Source organism: Halichoerus grypus, chromosome 13 (genome assembly GCF_964656455.1).
Source record: "Halichoerus grypus chromosome 13, mHalGry1.hap1.1, whole genome shotgun sequence".
Classification (NCBI taxonomy): domain Eukaryota; kingdom Metazoa; phylum Chordata; class Mammalia; order Carnivora; family Phocidae; genus Halichoerus; species Halichoerus grypus.
This window is the reverse complement of record NC_135724.1, coordinates 56,653,941-56,674,757: the sequence shown is the minus strand read 5'-3', so window position 1 is coordinate 56,674,757 and position 20,817 is coordinate 56,653,941. Positions and strand designations below refer to the sequence as shown.

General features: G+C 38.6%; 1 protein-coding gene across 1 annotated transcript in view; it reads right to left on the bottom strand.

Moving 5' to 3' along the window:
• The window catches only part of PTPRM (protein tyrosine phosphatase receptor type M), a 777,319-nt gene that overhangs the window by 411,390 nt on the left and 345,112 nt on the right, over positions 1-20,817 (bottom strand). The window contains exon 5 of the mRNA XM_036100805.2: positions 14,196-14,311. Within this exon, the coding sequence (XP_035956698.2) occupies positions 14,196-14,311 (116 nt within the window). The remainder of the gene's footprint in view (positions 1-14,195; positions 14,312-20,817) is intronic.

Genomic DNA, 20,817 nt, shown 5'->3' with positions numbered 1-20,817 from the left:
AATGTAAATCAATCCTGTATTCCCTGGACTTTATAAGGGGATCATTGGAGACATGACTTAGAACCACCTTCATCACTTAAAGGTATATAAAGATTGTGAAGTGGATTTTTATCAAACCTAATTCAATTTTCAGTTGTATTAATAGAAATAAAGTATCCGGAGAGGCAGTGCCAAGAGACACACCCAGATGAAGGCATTCTGTTCCGGGGGCCCCTGTTTTCCGAGGAACATATGAGTAATAGGTTTGTTCAGAGGAACGAGAAGAGGACCTCAATGTGAACATGCAGCACTCATCTCTACAGGTAAAGAGCTGGTAAACACCTGGAAACAGATGACTTAAGAGACAGAGGACAATCATCTTCCAAAATTGAAAGACCGGACATGTAAAATAGGAACTACATTTGCATGTCATGGCCATGGGCTCTATCAGTTATCGGAAACTCTTCGGGTAAACTGTGGTTCAGAATTCAGATTTACTGTTAATTTTACTTCTTTTTTTCTTGAAGATTTTATTTACTTATTTGACAGAGAGAGACAGCGAGAGAGGGAACACAAGCAGGGGGAGTGGGAGAGGGAGAAGCAGGCTTCCCACCAGGCAGGGAGCCTGATACTGGGCTCAATCCCAGGACCCTGGGATCATGACCTGAGCTGAAGGCAGATGCTTAACGACTGAGCCACCCAGACGCCCCTATTTTTAATTTTAAAAAGGTTTCTATACTGCATATTACGTGATACCCCAGGAAAGTCTGGGTCAGCACCCTATCACCAAGGATATTGATATTTCTGTATCAAAACATGTGACTATGACTCTAAGGAGGAAAAACAGGCCATAAAAAGTTTCAGGTCAAGTGTTGTCACCAAACAAATTACAAAAGTGAGATTAGATATGGAGAACTTCCATTTTTAGATTTTGGAATAAGAGTGACCTGCAAGAATGTACACAACGAGTCCCACCCACCCCCGCCTACTCTGCCGTGACCCCATAAGTCTGTGGGATGCCTGGGCTCCAGCCACACCGGGCTCCATGCTGTCACTTTCTCACCCAGGCACGCTACCCTCGAGGTCTTTCCTTTCCTCCTCCTAGAGGCCCTCCCTGACTTATCCCCACCGCCCATGCCTTCATCTCCTGCCAGTCCTGCTCAAATATATTCTCAAGGAATCCTACCCAGTCCCCAGATTTAAAACTGAAACCTCTCCTGCATGGCCCTGCTGATGCCCTGTGTCCTGCCTAGCTACTGCTATTAATGCTACTGAGAACTTGCTAACATACCACAAAGCTTATTATTAGGGTCACTGTCTATCTCTCCCCAGTAGAATATAAGTCCCATAGAGGCAGGGATCATTCTCTTCACCCCCTACTAGAATACAAGTCCCAAGGAGGCAAGGATCATTGTCTTCACCCCCTACCAGAATACAAGTCCCAAAGAGGCAAGAATCATTCTCTTCACCCCCTACCAGAATACAAGTCCCACAGAGGCAGGGATCTTTGCCAGGTTTTTAATTGCTATAATATCCCTAGCACAAAAACCATGCCTGCCACACCCAAGGAAAGGTTGGGGGCAACATTAAAGGGATTTAGGCATTGAATGGGTGAGTGAACAAGTTGATTTTTAATGCCTTTTGGTCCATAGATAGGCTTCCTCAGGTCAGAATTAAACAGGGAAATATGGGGAATAGCGGCCCCTTTTCTCTGATTCAGGGAGGCGTGAAAAGCATGTGATCCTTTTCCCTGTCTTTCCCCACGACAGAGGTGACAGATAGGACAATGTGTTCAGAACCTCCAGTTCTGCTGAGCATCTCAGAGCCTATGGGATACTTTCTGTTATTCTGGCAAAATGAAACAATGAAAATGTACACTAGGTAGAGACAGTGAATTTGTCAGCTGGTTTTCCTCTAAATTCTCACAGAGTTAGGGAGAGGCAGCCCTGCCAAGGCAAGCCCTCCCAAAAGCCTTACAGCAGGACAATGTGGCATCTCCAAGGATGGGTATCCAGATTGTTCTTTAGAATATCAGAGTTCACGGTGAAAGAGAGCCCAGGACATGCCTGTCAGAAACAAAAACCCATACCTGAGGCAGAACCTGGCACCTGAATGACCAGGGTTGTTAAAGAAATTGTTGACCTATCTTTGTTAACTTAATGAAACAACCATAATGGCCATGTCTGAGAGGAAAGGATCTTAGTGGGTTAAATACGGCTTTGTATAAAACCAAGAGTATCTTTAAACATGCATGTATTTCAATTTGAGCATGCTAGGAAAAAAGGTACTGATAGTCCTTTAAATTAGACTTACAATCTTCTTTATGCAAGGGACTGACTGCAAAGGACTGCAAAGTCCTTTATGCAAAGGACTTCTAAATGAGCAGTAATTTACCACCAAAAAGATACATATTAAGTCTTTCGGGAATAGTTTCACCATAATCAGAGCAATGATTGAAAGAAATTGAGGTCTGGGATGTTAGCAGCACTTGGATCAAATCAGTCAATCCTGGGCATTTTGAAGCTGCTCTGAGTACACAAGCCTGGAGAAGATACTGGCCAGTCACCCTTCCTGAGCCATATATCTGGGGATGAGCTGCACCTTCATTTATTCAATAGGGAAAACAGTCTGTGTTATCCCACTTGCACATGCACTCATTTGGATGACACTGACTGAAATTCTCACCACTGGGATCACAATAATATCAGCAAGGCCTGGAGTAAACATGTTGAAAACATTTACATAATCTAAATCCAGTAATAATCAAATACCCCAACATTTCTACCTTCTGGAGACTTTATCTATCCATTTATTTATTTATTTTAATAACTAAGATACTGTTGACCTTTGATTTCTAGGCCATAACCAAGCCAACCCAAATATTTACCAAATATTTACCAACCCAAATATTTACTAGAAGTTCTTACTTATATTACCATATACTCTGAATATACACTGACATGTATACTTAAACTGGCTAAAAAATATACAGATAGCCAAAGTAACATGCAGATATCCAAAGCTGCATATTCTCTGAACATATAATAGTCTTATAGGTATTCTCAAGTAAAAATTTGATTATGGAAATTTAGAATCTCATGCTGATATTTAGACGTAGTCCATTTCATTATATATTTGTAATATTTGAATAATGTTATTTAACCAACCTTTGTTTTAATTTTACAGAGACATTCATCCAAATAATAGAGGATGTACACAATAAACGCAGTAGTTAGAAACCAATGAAATTAGAAGTTCTATAGTCTTAAAATCAAATATCCTACTGTTGACTAGATTAACTCAGCCACAGGAAACTCAGGGACTGACATTTCCCATTAGTTTAAAGGTTTGAGTTTGCAAGGCAAGGAATCGACCCTGTCTCCTTCCAAACTGTAGTAATGGCTCTCTCATATGAAGAAGACGGCAGTGCCTGCATAATTGTTCATGATCTAAAAAACGGGGCTAGTCTTCAACATGGCTGGCTAAGAACATCACTATTTCCCAATCAATATGCCTTAAAGTACACAATTCGTCCTGAAAACATAGCTGAATGAGCTAAAGATGCAAGATAAAGGAGGCTAAAAGCCTAGTAGTTCTGAATTTCAATTGAAATTATCAGTACAATCTCAGGACATGTTTTTAAATGTGTGTATGTGGGCATACATATATATCCTAGCTCTGCCCAATGGGAATCCAGAGACAAAAGAATGTAGTAATGAGTACCTCTTATGCTCAGACTGTAATTTTTTTTTTTTTTAAGATTTTATTTATTTATTTGACAGAGAGAGACACAGCGAGAGAGGGAATACAAGAAGGGGGAGTGGGAGAGGGAGAAGCAGGCTTCCCGCCAGGCAGGGAGCCTGATGCGGGGCTCGATCCCAGGACCCCAGGATCATGACCTGAGCCAAAGGCAGACGCTTAACAACTGAGCCACCCAGGCACCCCCAGACTGTAATTTCTAATGACCAGTTCCCACTATACAAGAACCAGGGCTCCCTGGGGAAATGGTTGCCTCTAGATCATCAAGGTGGAAAATGTAAAATATAAGCCTGGAATACATTGTCACACCAGAAAGTAAGAAAGCCATCTAACATGGCCCAGGACAGGGGTCACCCACCTGAGTAAGCCCCATTTATATGAATGGCAATAAAGATAATAAGTGTGATGGGTCAAAACACATCAAATATGTTTAAATCTGCAAGTTGATGACAATGACAATGACGACAATGTGGTGATGATGATGACCAAGATGCTGGCGACAATAACAATAATACTAATAACCCCTTGGTCACTTCTAGGTGATGCCAGTGAACTACCTCATTATTTCTGAAAACGTGCTGAAAAAGACAAAGTATCAAGCATTTATACCATCTTCCCTTTATTATTTCCATATTAGGGTAACTCAATATTTGATATGGGAGAGCTTTTCTTTTTGGATGTATTCTAGCTACTAAACCAAGAAGGACTGATATCATGGAGCCATTCTGCAACCCTTAATGAATTAATGAATGTAGGAGTGGTCATAAGTGGTGGATAACATCACAAAAAGGAACATAATTTGCAAGAAACACAATAGTCAAAAGAACACATTAAATGACACTCCTGGAGGGCAACAAGCAAAACTCAAAATATGGGAAATACAAGAAAAACGTAGTTCCAGCAACAACCACCACCACCCCAAAAGGGGGGAGGGGAATGGATGAAGAACCTTAAGATAAAAAGGACTTAAGACACTCATTGTCTAGTTGCAAAATGTCAACTTCACTGCTATCACAATGCAAACAAATGGCTAAAAGAAATAAGGTTATTAGACAGTCAAGGAAATCTGAACACTGACTATTTTTCTAGGTCATGCACAGTGTTTATTATTATTACTTTAAGGGCTCTTATCTTTTAGAGCAGGAGTCGGAGGCTCCTGTTTTGTACAGTCACCTGTTTTGTACAGCTCGAAAGCTGAGAACTGTTTGTACATTTTTAATGATTAAAAAAACAAAGCAGGAATACTATTTTGTGACAATGAAAATCACATGAAATTCAAATGTCAGTGTCCATACACAAAGCTGCATTGAGAACAGCCACTCTCATTCATGTGTGTGTTGTCTGGGGCTGCCTTCCTGCCACAACAGCAGAGCTGTGCAGTTGTAACAAAGCCCGTCTGGCCTGCAAAATTTACCACCTGGCCCTTTACAGAAAATGTTTGCCAGCCCCTGTTTTAGAGAAACATTTACAAGTTAAATGATATGATGACTGGGATTGCTTCAAAACAATGGGGGGGGGCAGGTGGAAACAGAGAGGCAGCAATTGACCACATATTGTTAGGTGTTGAAGTTGGGACGCTGAGTATATTAAGCTTCTTCCATTATCTCTCCACCTCTGTGTATATTCGCAATTTCCATAATAAAAGCGAAAAGAAACTTTTCTTCAAGGAAGCATTTAAGAAAAGAATCGCTCATTCTGTATTTCTGAACAACTATTTTAATCATGATTATTTCCCAAAATGATTTTACTACTGGCTTAGAAATATTGCAATGCTGTAGAACTATTTTGTCTAGGTGCCATTCACTTCCTGTGCAAGCATTAAGCCATTTATATGGTAAAGGTACCACCACCAGTAGAAGAGAAAGTGCACTTTGACCAAGGGAAGCCACATCCCAGGGCTAGATCTTTGGCAACATTTGCCTAACTAATATACCTAGCACATGGAAAGTGTATAATATACATTTCTTGAGTGAAAGTAATAATGGGCTTCCAAATCTTAAGAATAAACAGAAAATCCATTAGTTAGTCACTTGTCCTTTCTGCTTAGAGAACATCACTTCTTCTAACAGAGACACACAATCTTATTACATTTGGACAAGAGCCAATGCCCTTTCTTTTGCATAAGGGAATGAAGGATGGCAGTCTTATACATAGGAGGGATACAGAAGAGAGTAACAATCTGCTTTATGATTTCAAAGTCCATCCTCTGCAGGAAGTCACACTTCTACAGTCCAAAAGACATTTTTAAAATTAAAACCCATCATAGGTTGCCGAATTTTCTTTCCATTTCAGGGAAGGACTTAAGTAAACTTCTCTCCTTTCTCTGTACATGATGCCTGATGATGAAACTTGAAAACCTTCTAGGACTTCTAAGGCCACCTGTGGTAGGTACCTAAACCACCCACATAGGACATTTCCATTTTTTTCCTCTCCTTCCAAAAAGAAGAGATAGAAGAGGGAAAACAAAAACAAAAACAAACAACAACAACAACAACAAAACTAGAGATCCTAACAGTGTCCAAACGCTCCAGGACCATCAGTCCAAGGCCCAACTCAGTAAAAGGAGATAGAAAGGCAGAGTGTTAGTATTCTCAGCCCTTAATCACAGAAATTCCAGAGCACAGCCACCTCTGCCTTCTCTTCTTGTGACATAGCTATGGATTCTTGGAAGCAAGAGAAACAAATGAACTATTTGATTAATTTGAGAAAAGCAGCAAAAAAAATTGCTTTCAAAGGATTTATGGCTCTTGGCCCCAAAGTAAGTAGTCCTTAAGAGGTCTAGTTGATGCCTTTCTCTTCTGCCTCCGAAGTGAACCATCCTGACCCACAGTTTTCAAGTACCATTTCCCATCCTGGCCCGGAGACCTTTAGATTGCTGCAGAGGACAAAGCTCTCCAACTGCTGCTCCAGCTTTTCCTGGGGCATCCTTCTCGAAGCATCAGTGATTTATGTCTTTTTTGACTGAGTTAGGTAATATCACAAAATAAAATTTATTAATTAATGCCTCCTGGAATCTCCTTTGGTGAGTCATACTGTTTCGTCAATGTAAAATAAATCTTTACCTTTAAATTAAGCCAATCCAAAATCATACTAAATTAAAACATATGGTATATGCTCTGAAGGCTTTTGGTGGTTTCAGTCTGAATGTGCATACTGTATTTTATATATATATATATATATATGGATATTCAACTGACTAAAACAATAATGGATGTAATTTCAACCACTCCAAGTTTTAAGGAGCAAATGGTTCCTATAGCAACTGAAGACAGTCCTCTTTGAGCATTCCTGGTATTTTCTATGATGGTAAGTGATGTTAAATTTATGCTTTAATATATATGGTATAAAATACCCAAGTTAAGCTTGCCAAGGGAACCATAACTTTACTTCTTTTCAAATCATTTTATGGCTTTTATATATAATAGCAAAATTGGTCTGATATACAGTTCTGCTTTTTTCCCCCTCATAATCTATAAAGGAAACTAAAAGCCACCAAGAAAGGCTGACCAAACACATACATTCCTTAACAAAAACGCCAAGGCAACATCCACACACATGAATAGAATTTTAATTTTAAATTCTGATAAAAGCTATCAAGTAAATTACTACATGATGTTTGTAAATCCACAAGGAAATGTCTGGGTCTTTGTACCATGCAAGAGGCATTATAGTTAAGGATGTACATTCTGGAGTTAGATGGCCTGGTTCAAATCCTAGCTCTTGTTACTAGCAATGTGCTACTGGAAAAATTACTGAAACTTCCCAAGCCTGTTTCTTCTTCTACGGGCATATAAGAGAGTGCTCCTATGGATCAGTTCAGGGAAAAAATGCCTGAACACAGCCTAGCAGAGTACCTAGCACACAGCAGTGCTCGGTAAATGGAGTTGTAATTTTTTTATTTCAAACACATCTGTTGAAGTCAGTGATATAAATACTAACAATATAATTTATAATTTATTCATTCATAAATCAAATTATATAGTAGGTCAGAGGACCTATTCTTATTAGAACTATTTTAAGTTATAAAAATCTAAAGATTTTCCTTTTTCTCTCAAAAAAGCCCCACCAAGGTCTAAAAATCTAGCTCAGAAAAGAAATATGAGAAATGTATTACACTGGTGAAAAATACTATTTTCACAATTGGATAACTCATACCCAGTTAAGTGGAATCATATATCAAACTCTCAAAAGAAAAAAAAAAAATCTCTAGGCCAACAATTACAAAAGTTTTAATACTAAGTGAACATTATTCTTAGAAGATCAGTCTTCCCAATTTAAGAGCTCATACTGAATTACACTCAATACCAAAAAAAAAAAAAAAAAAAAAGCGAGGTGAGTTCATCTATCAATTACTATGACACAGATCTGTTGTCATAGTGAGGACTCAAACACATTATCCTTGAGAGATATATTTCTATTACTTTTAACTGAAGTCCTGTGGCAAGAATTTTTTTCTAAGGGATGAATTAGAGAACAAAATTTTACAACTGAGGGGAAGAAAAATACCTAGGGCAAAGGTACAAGAAATGAAGGTTTAGAAAAGAAAACATATTAACCACATTTGCTTCCAAAATTACTCTAACTCTGCGTGGTATTTGCTGCATACTCTAAAGTAGCAAAAGGGACATTACTAGGTTCTCTATGCCCCTTCTCTCATCAAAACCATCCCTTGGAGATGAACCATATCCATAAAACAAGCATCCCAGAAAGACACATTCTGTGTCTGTTTTTTGTGCCGGCTTCCTGGTCCAACTGTGGGCCTTCCTTTGAGACTCACCTGGAGGAGACACATGATTTGTTCAGGCAGTCAGTAAGCTAAGTGCCAGGAGCAGGCACTTACTGAATATTTGTTATATGATAGGTACTATTCTAGCTGCTACATTGCAACAAGTATTTTTAATAGAGTACTTCATAGTGACCATCCAATTTCCTTTTCTATTTCTATGAAGAGATGCATGTTATGAAATCATTTAAAAATGTTATTCTCGTACCTTACTTCTAATGAACACTAAGCCCCATTTGCTAAAAAAGTAAAACTCAATGACATTATACTATGATGGTTCCAAAGTTAACACAGATGTTTTCATGGTAAATCTGAGCATATTTGGTTAAAGACCACCATTATTTGAAAGACAAGTACTCAATGAAGAAAAATGTCCATGTGGCAAAATTTACTTATTTGTAAATATATATTTATAATTGACATTCACTAGCAAATTAAACTGTATTTAACATATATAATAATAAATACATAATATACAATTGTGTTAAAGTTTCCTACCTTTTCTGGGCTTTCATTTTCTCATTAATAAAAAGAGGAATTCAATTTGAAGGCTATTCCACATTCAGATATTATGTAATTCTGTGATTCTAAAAAGTAAGCCATTGAAAAATGATAGGAGTCTCTACGATCTGTGGAGAGAAAATTATTGTTTTCCAGGTTTCCTTGGCCAACTACTATTCACCCAACTTGCACATGCCAATTCCTGGCTTGAGCAAAGCTGCCATTCATCTACTGTTCAAAAGGCACCTCCAACTGCCTCCCTGATTCTGCCATTTGTCCTGGAGGCTGAACCACTTTCATTTCCCACCCACTTCTGAGTTTGAGATGGTAGCGAAATGCTATAGACCGAATGTTTGTGTCTCTCCCGAATTCGTATGATCAAACCTAATCCCCAGTGTGATAGTACTGAGGAGGGGCCTTTGGGAGGTGATTAGGTTTAGATGAGGTCATCAGACTGAATCCCTCTTGATGGAATTGGTGTCCTTATAAGGGGATGCCTAGCTGAGAGCTCTCTCTCCACATGAGAATGCAGTAAGAAGACAGTCTAGAAACCAGGGAGCTAGAGCCCTCACCAAAAACTTTATCATGATGGTACCCTGATCTTGGATGCCAGTCTCTAGAAGTGTGAGACATAAACTGTTTAAACCACCCACCCTGTGGTGGTTTGTTAGAGTAGCCCAAACCAACTAAGACACTGAGTAAGAAGACGAAGGAATTTAGAGGAGCCTCCACAATGATCAAAAATGAATTAAATAGCAGAAGTTACAAAAATGCCCATACTACACAGATGCAGGGGAAGAGTGCAAGGTGGCCCATGTTTCCTAGAAAACAATGTGTACAAGCCATCTTCAGATTTATGACCATCAATACTAGCTTTGGTGATCATCTTTATTTATTGAAAAGTTAAAATAGGTATTATAAATGTTAATTCCTAGGGGAAACAAGTATATGTAGGAAAATAAAATTTAAAATACTTAAGAAAGAACAACAGTAAATTTAATATAATCATACATGGCTTAAGGGATTTTTAGGACTATGTAAAAATATATACAACTCAGAAATTGCCCATCAGCATATAATATGTAAGTATGAAAAGGACACCTAAAATTCCATTTTCTCTTCTCTGTATCTTATATCTATACATATCCTAAGATATTTTCAAAATGTAGGCTCCACAGTAATCAGAAAGTTGATAATAACAGGCAATACTGTTATATTTTGGGTACTTGAATGATTTTACACATGCATTTCATTTGAGTGTATCCCACAGTTACAGACCCTGCTGTATGCATAGACCGTATGTCTGATAGCATATAGCAAGTATCTCAACAAAAACATTGCACATCACTTTTGTACTACAAAGAGAAAACAATTTTGTAGATGCAGTCTTCCTACTATACATTGTCTGGAAGGTGTTTTAAGTCCTTTGCTACTATGCTAACGCATGCTCGTGGACTGTGTTTTACTCTGTTGTTTTGCATTCTAGAAAAACCAATTCTATGTTGACAATAACCTGTAGCCCACAGATGAGACGGGGAAAATGTAAGCAGATGGAACACATCTGTTAATCATAAACATTTCTTCATTAGTGTCATCAGATTTGTATGTGCTATGTTTTTGTGAAAGGCTCTGACAGCGATCATATTTAATCTATATTTTAAACAATCAAACTGCTGGCCATTTTCGCAGAGGTAGATCAATATGGACATGTAATACATATGGACTTTTTTTTTTGGTTATGATGGCTCCTTGTTGTTAATCATGTAATGTCAATCACATCCAAATTCTTCCAACAGCGTGGTAAGTACATATTACCTATTCACCAGAATTGGAATACAGGAAGATGTTATAGGATAGTGGAATCAAGGAATAGTTAAGTGAAGGAAATACAAATGTACTATTCCCAGCTATGCCATTTACCTTTGTGACCTTGAGCAATCCTGCACCTCAAACTCATCTATAAAGGAAGTGTAAGGTCATGGGATACACCCATGAAACCATGCAAATGCCTATGGTAGAACTCAAACTATGGTCATACAAGTAACACAAATTATTATAAATGATGATACTCCAAAGCATCACTGTTCCCCAAATAAAAATGTACTACTAATTTCTAAATCTTGACTTACTATTGAGTAGATAGAATGACAGAAAAGCCTAAAAATATTTTTCTCATTCATTTTTCTGCCTGGTTCTCAGAATTACTTTGAGGATGCAAGTGCTTTTGTATGCAGACAAGCAGTTTTGAAACTGTGATAGATTTAGAGTAATGAAGAAATGCCCATATTTATACCTCTATACTCGAAATACTTTGGCCATGATTCCAGGTTTGCTTCTCCCCACAACTTCTAAAGAATGACCTCAGGCAAAGGCCAGGGCACAGGTGAGAGGGCAGGAGGGCTCTATGAAACCATCACCTGCCACAAATCCTCACTGCTACTAGAAGCCACTCTGTACAAATACATTTTAATAGAAACAATTCTTGCAAGTGAAGGATGCTAGTCTTATTTCATTAGCTATTAATAAAATAAACATTTCCCCACAGGATGCATACCCAACCAGAGGAAATAAATCATTTAACAGTAAAACTATTCTAACATCACGGAGATTCACAAATGGCATGCCAGGTCCAGGAAAAACGAAGTTTCACTTAGAATTTCAAAGTCACGACACCTCTGTTTTTATCATCCCATTCAGGATATGACCATGTGGACAACTGCAGGGCAACAGGTAGTCACCGATGCCAAGAAGGGCAAGACAAGATTGGGTAATAGACAAGAAAGGCATTAATGGATGGACTGTAAAAACAATTTATCAACACTAATGATCAAATCTAATAGAACAAAAGCAAGAGAGTCTGGGGACATGGGAAATTCAACATGACAGTCACATCAAGGCTACTGAATACAGGTACCTTTATACCTTGGGTTTTGCCTTTTTCTTTCCTGATTGGGACATGTGTTGTGCTTTGCTTCAGACCAGTAACTGTCAACTCCAGGTGCACCTTGGAGTCATCTGGGGAGCCCTGAATGTGGGACCTTGCACACACCAATAAAATAAGAATCCTGGTGTAGACCAGGCATTTTTTAAAAATTCCCCAAGTGATTCTAGTGGGGTGAGGGCTCAGACTTTGCATTTAGACCTGTTTTTCAAAACAGCAGCTAGCTTTCTCCCTACGACATAACAGATTCTATTTATTTTTTATTTTTTATATTTTTTATTTAAATTCAATTAGCCAACATATAGTACATCATTAGTCTCATATACTGATTCTCTTTAAAACAAAGCCTTTTGCTTTGTAGCAGGAAGTAGTTAAAGATCCCCAATGCCCAAGGCAATGCTGAAGTTCAACCAGGAGCATCCCAAGCCCAGGACATTTGCAAAAACAAAAAGAGTATATTTTATCCTCAACTTGCCTATAAATTCTTGGGAATACCTAAGACTCTGCTGAGGCGAGAGTTCAGACTTTATATTATGTTCTCTGAAGTAACATTAACACAAATATCAGGAGCCCAAAACTATTTTCCATGAAAAATTAAGAATTCTAGAGATAAATCAAAGATGACAGGATAGTGTCATTTTTAAAAGGTAGTTAATGCATTGTGGAAAATATCAATTAAAAATGTCTGTCTCATTAATTACCATACACAGCCCATCTTGATCCAGGTAAATACCAAACAACCACTAACGAAGAAAATAATTTTCAGTCTCTAAGATCAAGATTCTAAAAGAACTGGGAAGTGGGATATAAAGGAAAAAACAAAGTCAAATACTGAAGATAAAGGTTGAGCACAGCAGTCACGGGCTGCAAAATCTCTTACAGTAGCAAGTACAAAACTTTTAGAGAAAAAGAAATAAAGATGAATTTGGTGCCTGCATCAGTCCTGGCCAGGGGATGTCCTCACAGGGACTGCAGGAAATGAGAAAACAGTGACATCAAGGTAGAAGGGTGAGGAATTGTGCAGTAGGTCCAAGAGTATTTAAGAATCCTTCAGAACGTATTCCCCAGTTGTCAACATATTATTGACTAATCCTGGGATGGCACATTTGGCTGTCTTCCATTTTCCCCAGAAGTGAAGGAATAAAAACGATCTTTTATTTCAGTTGTGATGATGAAAAGGCAAGAGAAATTTCAAAGTTATAGAGTGTCACGCAAATGTGACCGTCACGGTCACCATGACACCACAGAAGAGGAGGGATGCTAGGAGGTGGAGAGGTGATACACAGAGGAAAGGTCAGCATGCGTGAAGCGGAAGTCATGGGGGAACAGGACAGATGCACAAAAGGGTTAAATCATGAAGCAGCTCAGTAGCAAACTGAAATAAGTACATGATTAACCAAACTAAAACAAAACTAACTACAAGACCTACAAAGAAAGAGGAGTGGGTGGGCATCAACGCTAGTCACCATAAAGAGTGAGCATCCTGCAGATCAATACATAAAAGGAAGAAAGGAGAATGAAACTGGAGAAGGCCATGGGGTGCAGAGATGAAATTCAGAGCCTAAAGGAACGGGTGGCATTCCGGTTAGAGGGGATAGGTCACCTAATCCCACTCACTCTGTCAGAACTTGGGCAACCGTGGATACATCCATGAAACTATTTGCCATGCAAAATACATATGGTGGAATTTGAAACATCATAAAACAAGACACACAAATTATGATTACACTAAAAATGTCTACTTAAATACTCAAAAGATGTGTTGTTAATTTCTAAGTGGAGGCTTTTTTTTTCTTGTGGGAATTCAAATTACAAAAAGGGCTATACGTGCATGCGTGTGCGCGCGCGTGTGTGTGTGTCTTCTGTGTGTGTGATGCTCTGGACAATTCTCAAGAGGAAGAGTAGGGGAGAGCTCTATATTTGGTACTTTAATATCCTGCTCTACAAGTAATTTGACAACCACATCTTCAAAGCAAGATGGCTAAGCAGAAGCAAAGGAAAAAAACAAAAATTTAAAGAAAAAGAACAAGGTCTGTGAAGAACAGTAGGCATTATCTAGAACTCTTAGGATCTCACAACTTATTAATAAAGAAGGAAAGGAGGGGAGACAACTGTTGGCATCAATCATCCATCAGCAACCCGACACTGACCTGGACCCCTGAGCCCTTCCCCAGGGGGCATGCACTGCTGTCCCTGGACGCTCCCTGAACCGATGATGCTGAGTTACTGTACCTGCAACCAGAGCCGGTCACCCACTACGGTCCGGCCGATGGCGCTGCACTGGAAGGTGGCAGACTGGCCCGCATTGACTTCCACGTTCTGAATCCGCAGGAAGTGGGGAGTTCTGGCTACATGAAGAGAAAGAATTAAAGATATTAGAAGTGGAGATCTGTCACTTACATGTGTCTTTTTTGAATCTATCTGCAATTTGGGGCCCTTCCATTTTGTTTACCTTTGAAGAAAATGCCACTTTTGCTTATAAGAATGCTTTCAAGATCTCATTATGATTGTAAAGGAAAGGTATCATGGAAGGCTTTGGTGTACTCTGTGAAAGAACAGAAAAGCCAAGCATTCTGGGATAGAACCAAGAAGAAAGAAGATATTTTATTGTTCCTGCTGTGCAAATTATCATAGCTCAGCAGTCTTCTTGTAATAACAGATCTGTATTAATAAAGATTACACTGAAGCCTAATTGATGTTTTGAACAAAAACATATTAGGTATTTATACTAGCAACATGAAAAGAACAGTAAGAAGTTAAATGATGTTGTCAAGGAAACTTTTTTAAGCCAAGTACAAAGCTGTGCGTAATATATATTTTAATTCAACTAACTGGTATGCAGCATTACTTATGTAATATTTCCCAACTACCAAAAATACTATCCCCATAGACAGACTCTGTGGAATTATGTTGGGACTGCCATAGCATGGCAGTTTCTGCTGATTCTTATTCCCAATTCAAGAAATAAGTATGATTCTAAATGCTAAACAACATTAAGTCTCATAACATACATTGTCCATGGGGGACAATCCTCTGAATAAAGGATAATTCCATTTGATCTGAGAAGCACAGACCAAATTTCTGCAACAGACTGAACACATGTGTGAAGGAACTGGAATGACAGGTCAGGAATTAAATTTTATGATAACCTCTATTTTTTAGGAAAAAGTCTCTTATCACAGCAATGACAGGGTAAAAGCAAGGGGCTGGGAGGAAGGAGGTTAGGGAGTAGAAAAGGAAGAGAACGGGATGGTGGTATTTTCTGACAGGGATGGATAAATCTTCTGGACAATAACTAGAATAAATTTCTTATGCCTTGCCAGGTTGTCCTCACCATCAACATGTCTTTAGGCCATGTCCAGACACCTTCAAAGAATGGTGCCCCACTACTGAATACTCAAACATGATAAACCAGCACTAATATTAGCCTATGCAGAACATAATTAGGAACGGAAGTGGGTTACTACCAAGAACAAAGAGAAATGCATTTTAATATCAGTAACACACAGGAAAAGCCCATTACTAATTTGGAGGCCACTAGTAATTCAAAAAGTGTATTCATGACGCTTAGCATGCAAAATGTCCTAAATAACTTCTAAAAAAGCAGTATAACTATGGGTCATTGTTTATAATACAAATATATATATATTTTAAGATTTTATTTATTTATTTGACAGAGAAAGACACAGCGAGAGAGGGAACACACGCAGGGGGAGTGGGAGAGGGAGAAGCAGGCTTCCCGCTGAGCAGGGAGCCCGATGTGGGACTCAATCCCAGGACCCTGGGATCATGACCTGAGCAGAAGGCAGACGCTTAACTGACTGAGCCACCCAGGCACCCCTCTAATACTAATATATTAATTTAAAGTCCTATGACCTATTTTTCACTATTTTAAATTATGTTTGGCCAAGAATAACATGATGTTGTGGTTTTTAAAGACCTCTGTAAAAAAATCCCTAAATCAAATTTCTCTTCGTCTCTGTTCCCAAAAAAGCTGAAAGATGTTTTGTTTTTAGAAAATGGCAAAAGGTAACATGTTTTGAGCATTTATGTGCCAGAAACTTTTCCATTGAACATTCATGAATGTTCTCTGAGGTAAGTATTTTTTTCCACTTTGCAGATGGGGGAACTTGTGGGTTCTTGCCTAGTAAGTGTTGGAACCAGAGTGTGAACAGTTCCAAAGCCCAGGCACATTGAGTTGAATTCATATTATTTGAAATTAATAATAAAATTATTAAAAATTAATAAAATACGTATTATTTAAAAATAATAAATGAATTCATATTATTTAAATTGAATTTGTATTAGTTAAATTGATTTTATATTCTTTAAAATTGTTTACTTGCAATTTCAACTTCTATAGAATTCTACTCTCCTAACCTCACCTCTGACACAAATGAACAACCTTTCGCTACACAAAAATTCCTAAAAATTACTATTTTAGATTTACCTACATTAGGGGTTCCCAATATTAATAGAAATCATTAAGAATTTGAGAATTTGAGATTTGACTAAATTAACAGGACTAAATTGAAAGCAAGAAAGCTATTTGCTTGTCAAGGAAATATAAGCAAATGAAATATTCTTCTTCAAATCCAACACAGTATGTCCATTATGGCACACCTGTCATCAACTAGAAACTTTTTTCAACTGTTTTTCCCTTGTAAAATAATTCAAAGCACATTCCCCCTAGCCACATGGACATCAAACTATACCATGTACACAGCATTCAAGAAAGGAAGAAAGATGACGGAAGTGGTAACTCCTCTGTTCACTCGTGTGTTTGTACAGCAATAGATTTTAGCCACTTCACAGGAATTCAAAGGTAGCTGATCAGAGCGGTCAATGCTCTATAGGCTTTCAGGACACATGCACACATACAGACATACACGCACACATGCACGCACACGCACAAACACACACTACCCTGCACTGTTATGTTCCAAAGTACGGAGAGGCACGTTTTGCTAAGGGTGAAGAAGAGTTTTTGAACAGAAACTGCCAGACCATGGTAGGAGCTGGCTAGTGAGGGAGCCATTCGTAGACACAGAGTTCACAGCTGGCTGGGCAGAGAGGTGGGTAGATCGGGAGGTGGGGTGCCATTTGCAACTGGCATGCTACCGACTGTTGCCAGCTCTCAGCGGTTCGTTCTAGTCCAATAAGGGCCCTTGTCACCTCTCCCCCCCCGCCATGGTAGTGTTCCACCTGTGGTAATGCAGTCCTTGCTTGCTTTCTCCACATATTTTGGGTATGGGGGCTGCCTCTTCTGTGCCCTCTTTGGAGACACCTCTTACATCCATGGGTAAACTATAAAAAGGCTTACGGTTTGAGTCACGTTTAGAATTAGTATACTCTCTGAAGCTGGGTTAGAATCCCAGGCTTCTTTGTTTAGAAGGTGCCTCTTGGGCTGGAAGCTCTTCCATCAGCTTTTGGTTTTGGCCTCTCTCTTCGCCCTGTTTGGTCCTGCTCCTCTCATGGGAACTGCTCAGTCAGAGGGCGTGCCCCTTTCCAAATCCCTGATGTCCACATGCTCCTGTCTGCATGACTCTGCGAAGGATAATTTAGAACTTCCGTGGTTCCTTTGAGAAAAATCTCCCAAGCTGGCTCCCATGTCCATTGAGCACCACCCCCACCTTCCATACTCCGATGGATTGTTTTAAAGACAGATTATCCTGCTCGTTCGACCGGCAGGACCTCTCACTAATGCTGCCCTCTCCTGTCCATCTCATGCCTCCTATCTCTGCTTGCCTCTTGCTAAAAGCCACCGTACTAAGTTGGGTCCCTAAGACAAGGTTTTTGAGTGTGCAGCCATCTTTCATGATAACTTCTGGGAAAGGGGTATTGCCCCTGAGGTGCTATTCTGCTGTTTCACCCACTTGGGTAAGCCCAGGGTCAGTTCCGAGCCTGTCCTAAAAGGCTGGGGAGCATTTTGAGTATCACCCCTGGTATTGTATTCCCTTACATAGTTAAGTTACTAAAAATTAAAAATCAAAAAAGTTTCCCCTACAAATCCATTGCAAAATTTCCATGTTACTCATGTATGTCTTACGCCTTGGCTTTTTGCCCTGCACCCCATCTATGACTCCTTCTCCTCTCACCTTTGTCTCCCTCCCCACTCCCCAAGGCCCCCAAGGATTTTCTCAAAATCCTTCTTGCTTTTTTTATGCACTACAAGTGAGTTCTCTTAAATTTCTCAACCAGAAGGCCTAATCATAGTGTGTGGGGACAACACAGCTTAGCGTCTACCACTCCTCCTACAGATGCAGAAATGCAAGAAAGATTCTCTTTTCTATAGTAACATTTCCTTTCCTGATATAACCATTAGAGATTTTCAGCCCTTCAAAAGCTTCTACACTTTCTGAGTGGCACAAGGGGAAAGCTAAAATACATTTAGTTCGAACATCAAGAGTAAGCTTCCCATGGGCTAAAATCATTTACAGAAAATGAATTTCAAATCTTGAAATTTTTAATATCATTCCTTATCTAGCACGGCAGGAGAGTTATTTTGGAAGAGCAAGGGCGGGATATCCATATAGTTCTCGTTTTCTTTTTTTTAAATACTACAGCATGTTTCCAAACTGCCTGAGAAATAATATAATTCATTTTCCCCCAGATCTGAATGGCATTTGAAAACAACTTACCTGGACCAACTTCACTTACATATTCTTCCTACTAATACAGTTAATATGCTTTAAAATGTCCAAGATATTGGAAACCAATTTAATTCTTTTTCCTAGGATTTGTGATTTAAATAATTTATTTTTCGCTTTTAGAAAATATTTTCAATAAACATTAAAAATAGAGAAGTATTTAATTTTTCAATCATATAAAAATTTATCTCTAAGAAGCAATTTTTGAAATATGCATGTATTTCTGCACACTGTTTTAAAAAATGGACCGTATCCTGTAACCTGTTGAGGACACACATAGCATGTTGACCTAAAGCCTGGACAACCTGAAGAAGGTTGGGAAACTGAACTTTGATTCAACCAGAAATGTTCATAGAGATTATTCATTGCACCAGGTGAGGAGACAGATGAAAAGCCAAATCATGAGAACAGCTGAAAATGGGGTAGGGATGGGGAGGGGGTGGAATGAAGGTATAATTAATTAATTAATTAATTAATTCCACTGGAACCAAAAAAGGAAGCTTCTAGCACCTGGTAGAATCCTCTCTCGTGGGGACATATTATGGGCAGCTATGTTATTCATGGATTACTCTGAGGTCTCTGGTGGGAGCTTCTGGCTTTGCATCGCACTATCAGAACAACGCCCTTGCCATTAAGAAATGTGAGCACCCTCTAACATGGTCTGTTGGTACCTTTCTCCCTTTTTGTGGTAACCATGCATTTAAAAAAAGAACGACAAAATATTGTCACCATTTTCCCATCTTAAATAATCATCTAAAACTATTTGAAAATCTGCCTGCTATATCAATGGTTCTCAACTGGGGGAATGGCACCCCCCAGGGAACATCTCACAATGTCAGAAGACATTTTCGGTTGTCACAACAGGGGTGGAGAAGGTGGGGGGTACTACTGGTATCTAGTGAAAAGAGACCATGGATGGTGCTAAACATACTGCAGTGCACAAGAGAGCCCCCATAAAAAAGAATCACCTGGCCCAAAATGTCAATAGGGTCGAGGTTGAGAAGTCCTGATATATATGATAAAGACATACAAAAGTTTACTGGATCATCCTCTACTGTTGAACATTTGGGTTTCTTATAGATAATGCCAAGATAAAAGTTTTCATAATTAAATCATCATATAGACTTTCTGTTTTTTCCTTAGGATAAATTTTCAGAAACTGAATTTAGTAAGACAAAAGAAATGCATTTTTAAAAGACTTTTGACACAAATTACCAAACTACTTTCTTTAAAACATATAACAATTTGCATCTCTACTAGCAGGGTATATAAAAGAGCTCTTTTCACCACACCCTCAAAAATACTAAGTATTAATTTCTATAATCTGTCTTGAGAAACTCATGAAATATATGTATCTGCTATATCAGCTAACTTAATAATAATAAATAATGTGAATATCAGAATTGTCACTAGTTCTGCTATTGGGCTGTTCATCCACTGGGAAGTCCACCCCAGGAAGACTGCTTTCCTAAGGGCTCTGTTTCAAGCAATGGCTAACTGAACCAAAAAAGAAAGACACAGAAAAACTCATTTATCCATACACTCTGCTAATACTTACTGCCCCCAGGGGGTTATTTGTGAGGATATGATTTACATTTTTAATTTGGAGGCCGAAGATATGATTATGTGAAAGTTTGTCTTTCTTTGTCCCTGTTCTTAAAGATTTATTGGACAGAATGAAAGTTATTACTTTTCCTTTAGTATTGTTTTGATCTTCAATACAGCTTTCTGAAAGACTGCTGGTGCATATTACTCACACAGTAAGGTTAAAGGTCTAAGGAATTTATACCTCTGTTCAAATTGTATTTTGGGAGGGCCCTTCCCTGGAATGGACTGACTGTCTTTGGCTTGGGAAATAGCATTGCTTAGTTGAGAAGAAGACTGCTAGAAAAAAATAATCTGGCTAAGATAATAAAAGCCACAACTCAAATGGAAGCCAGATGAACACATACAAACCTATTAAGCATAAACACTATTATAAGCAACTTATCCTTTTCAGATAAAAGATAATTAATTGACCTAAATGGAAGATGGTAACTCATCCATCAGGCTGAAGACAAAGGGACTGTGAAATTCTATTTTCCAGATTAGTTTCTTTTAAGAACATGGAAGTCAAAATTTCTAATAATGGCATTTTTAAGTTTTTTCAATAAATGTTAAAGGCCTACATAATCTTACCAAAGTTTTAAGATGCCTGGATTCTC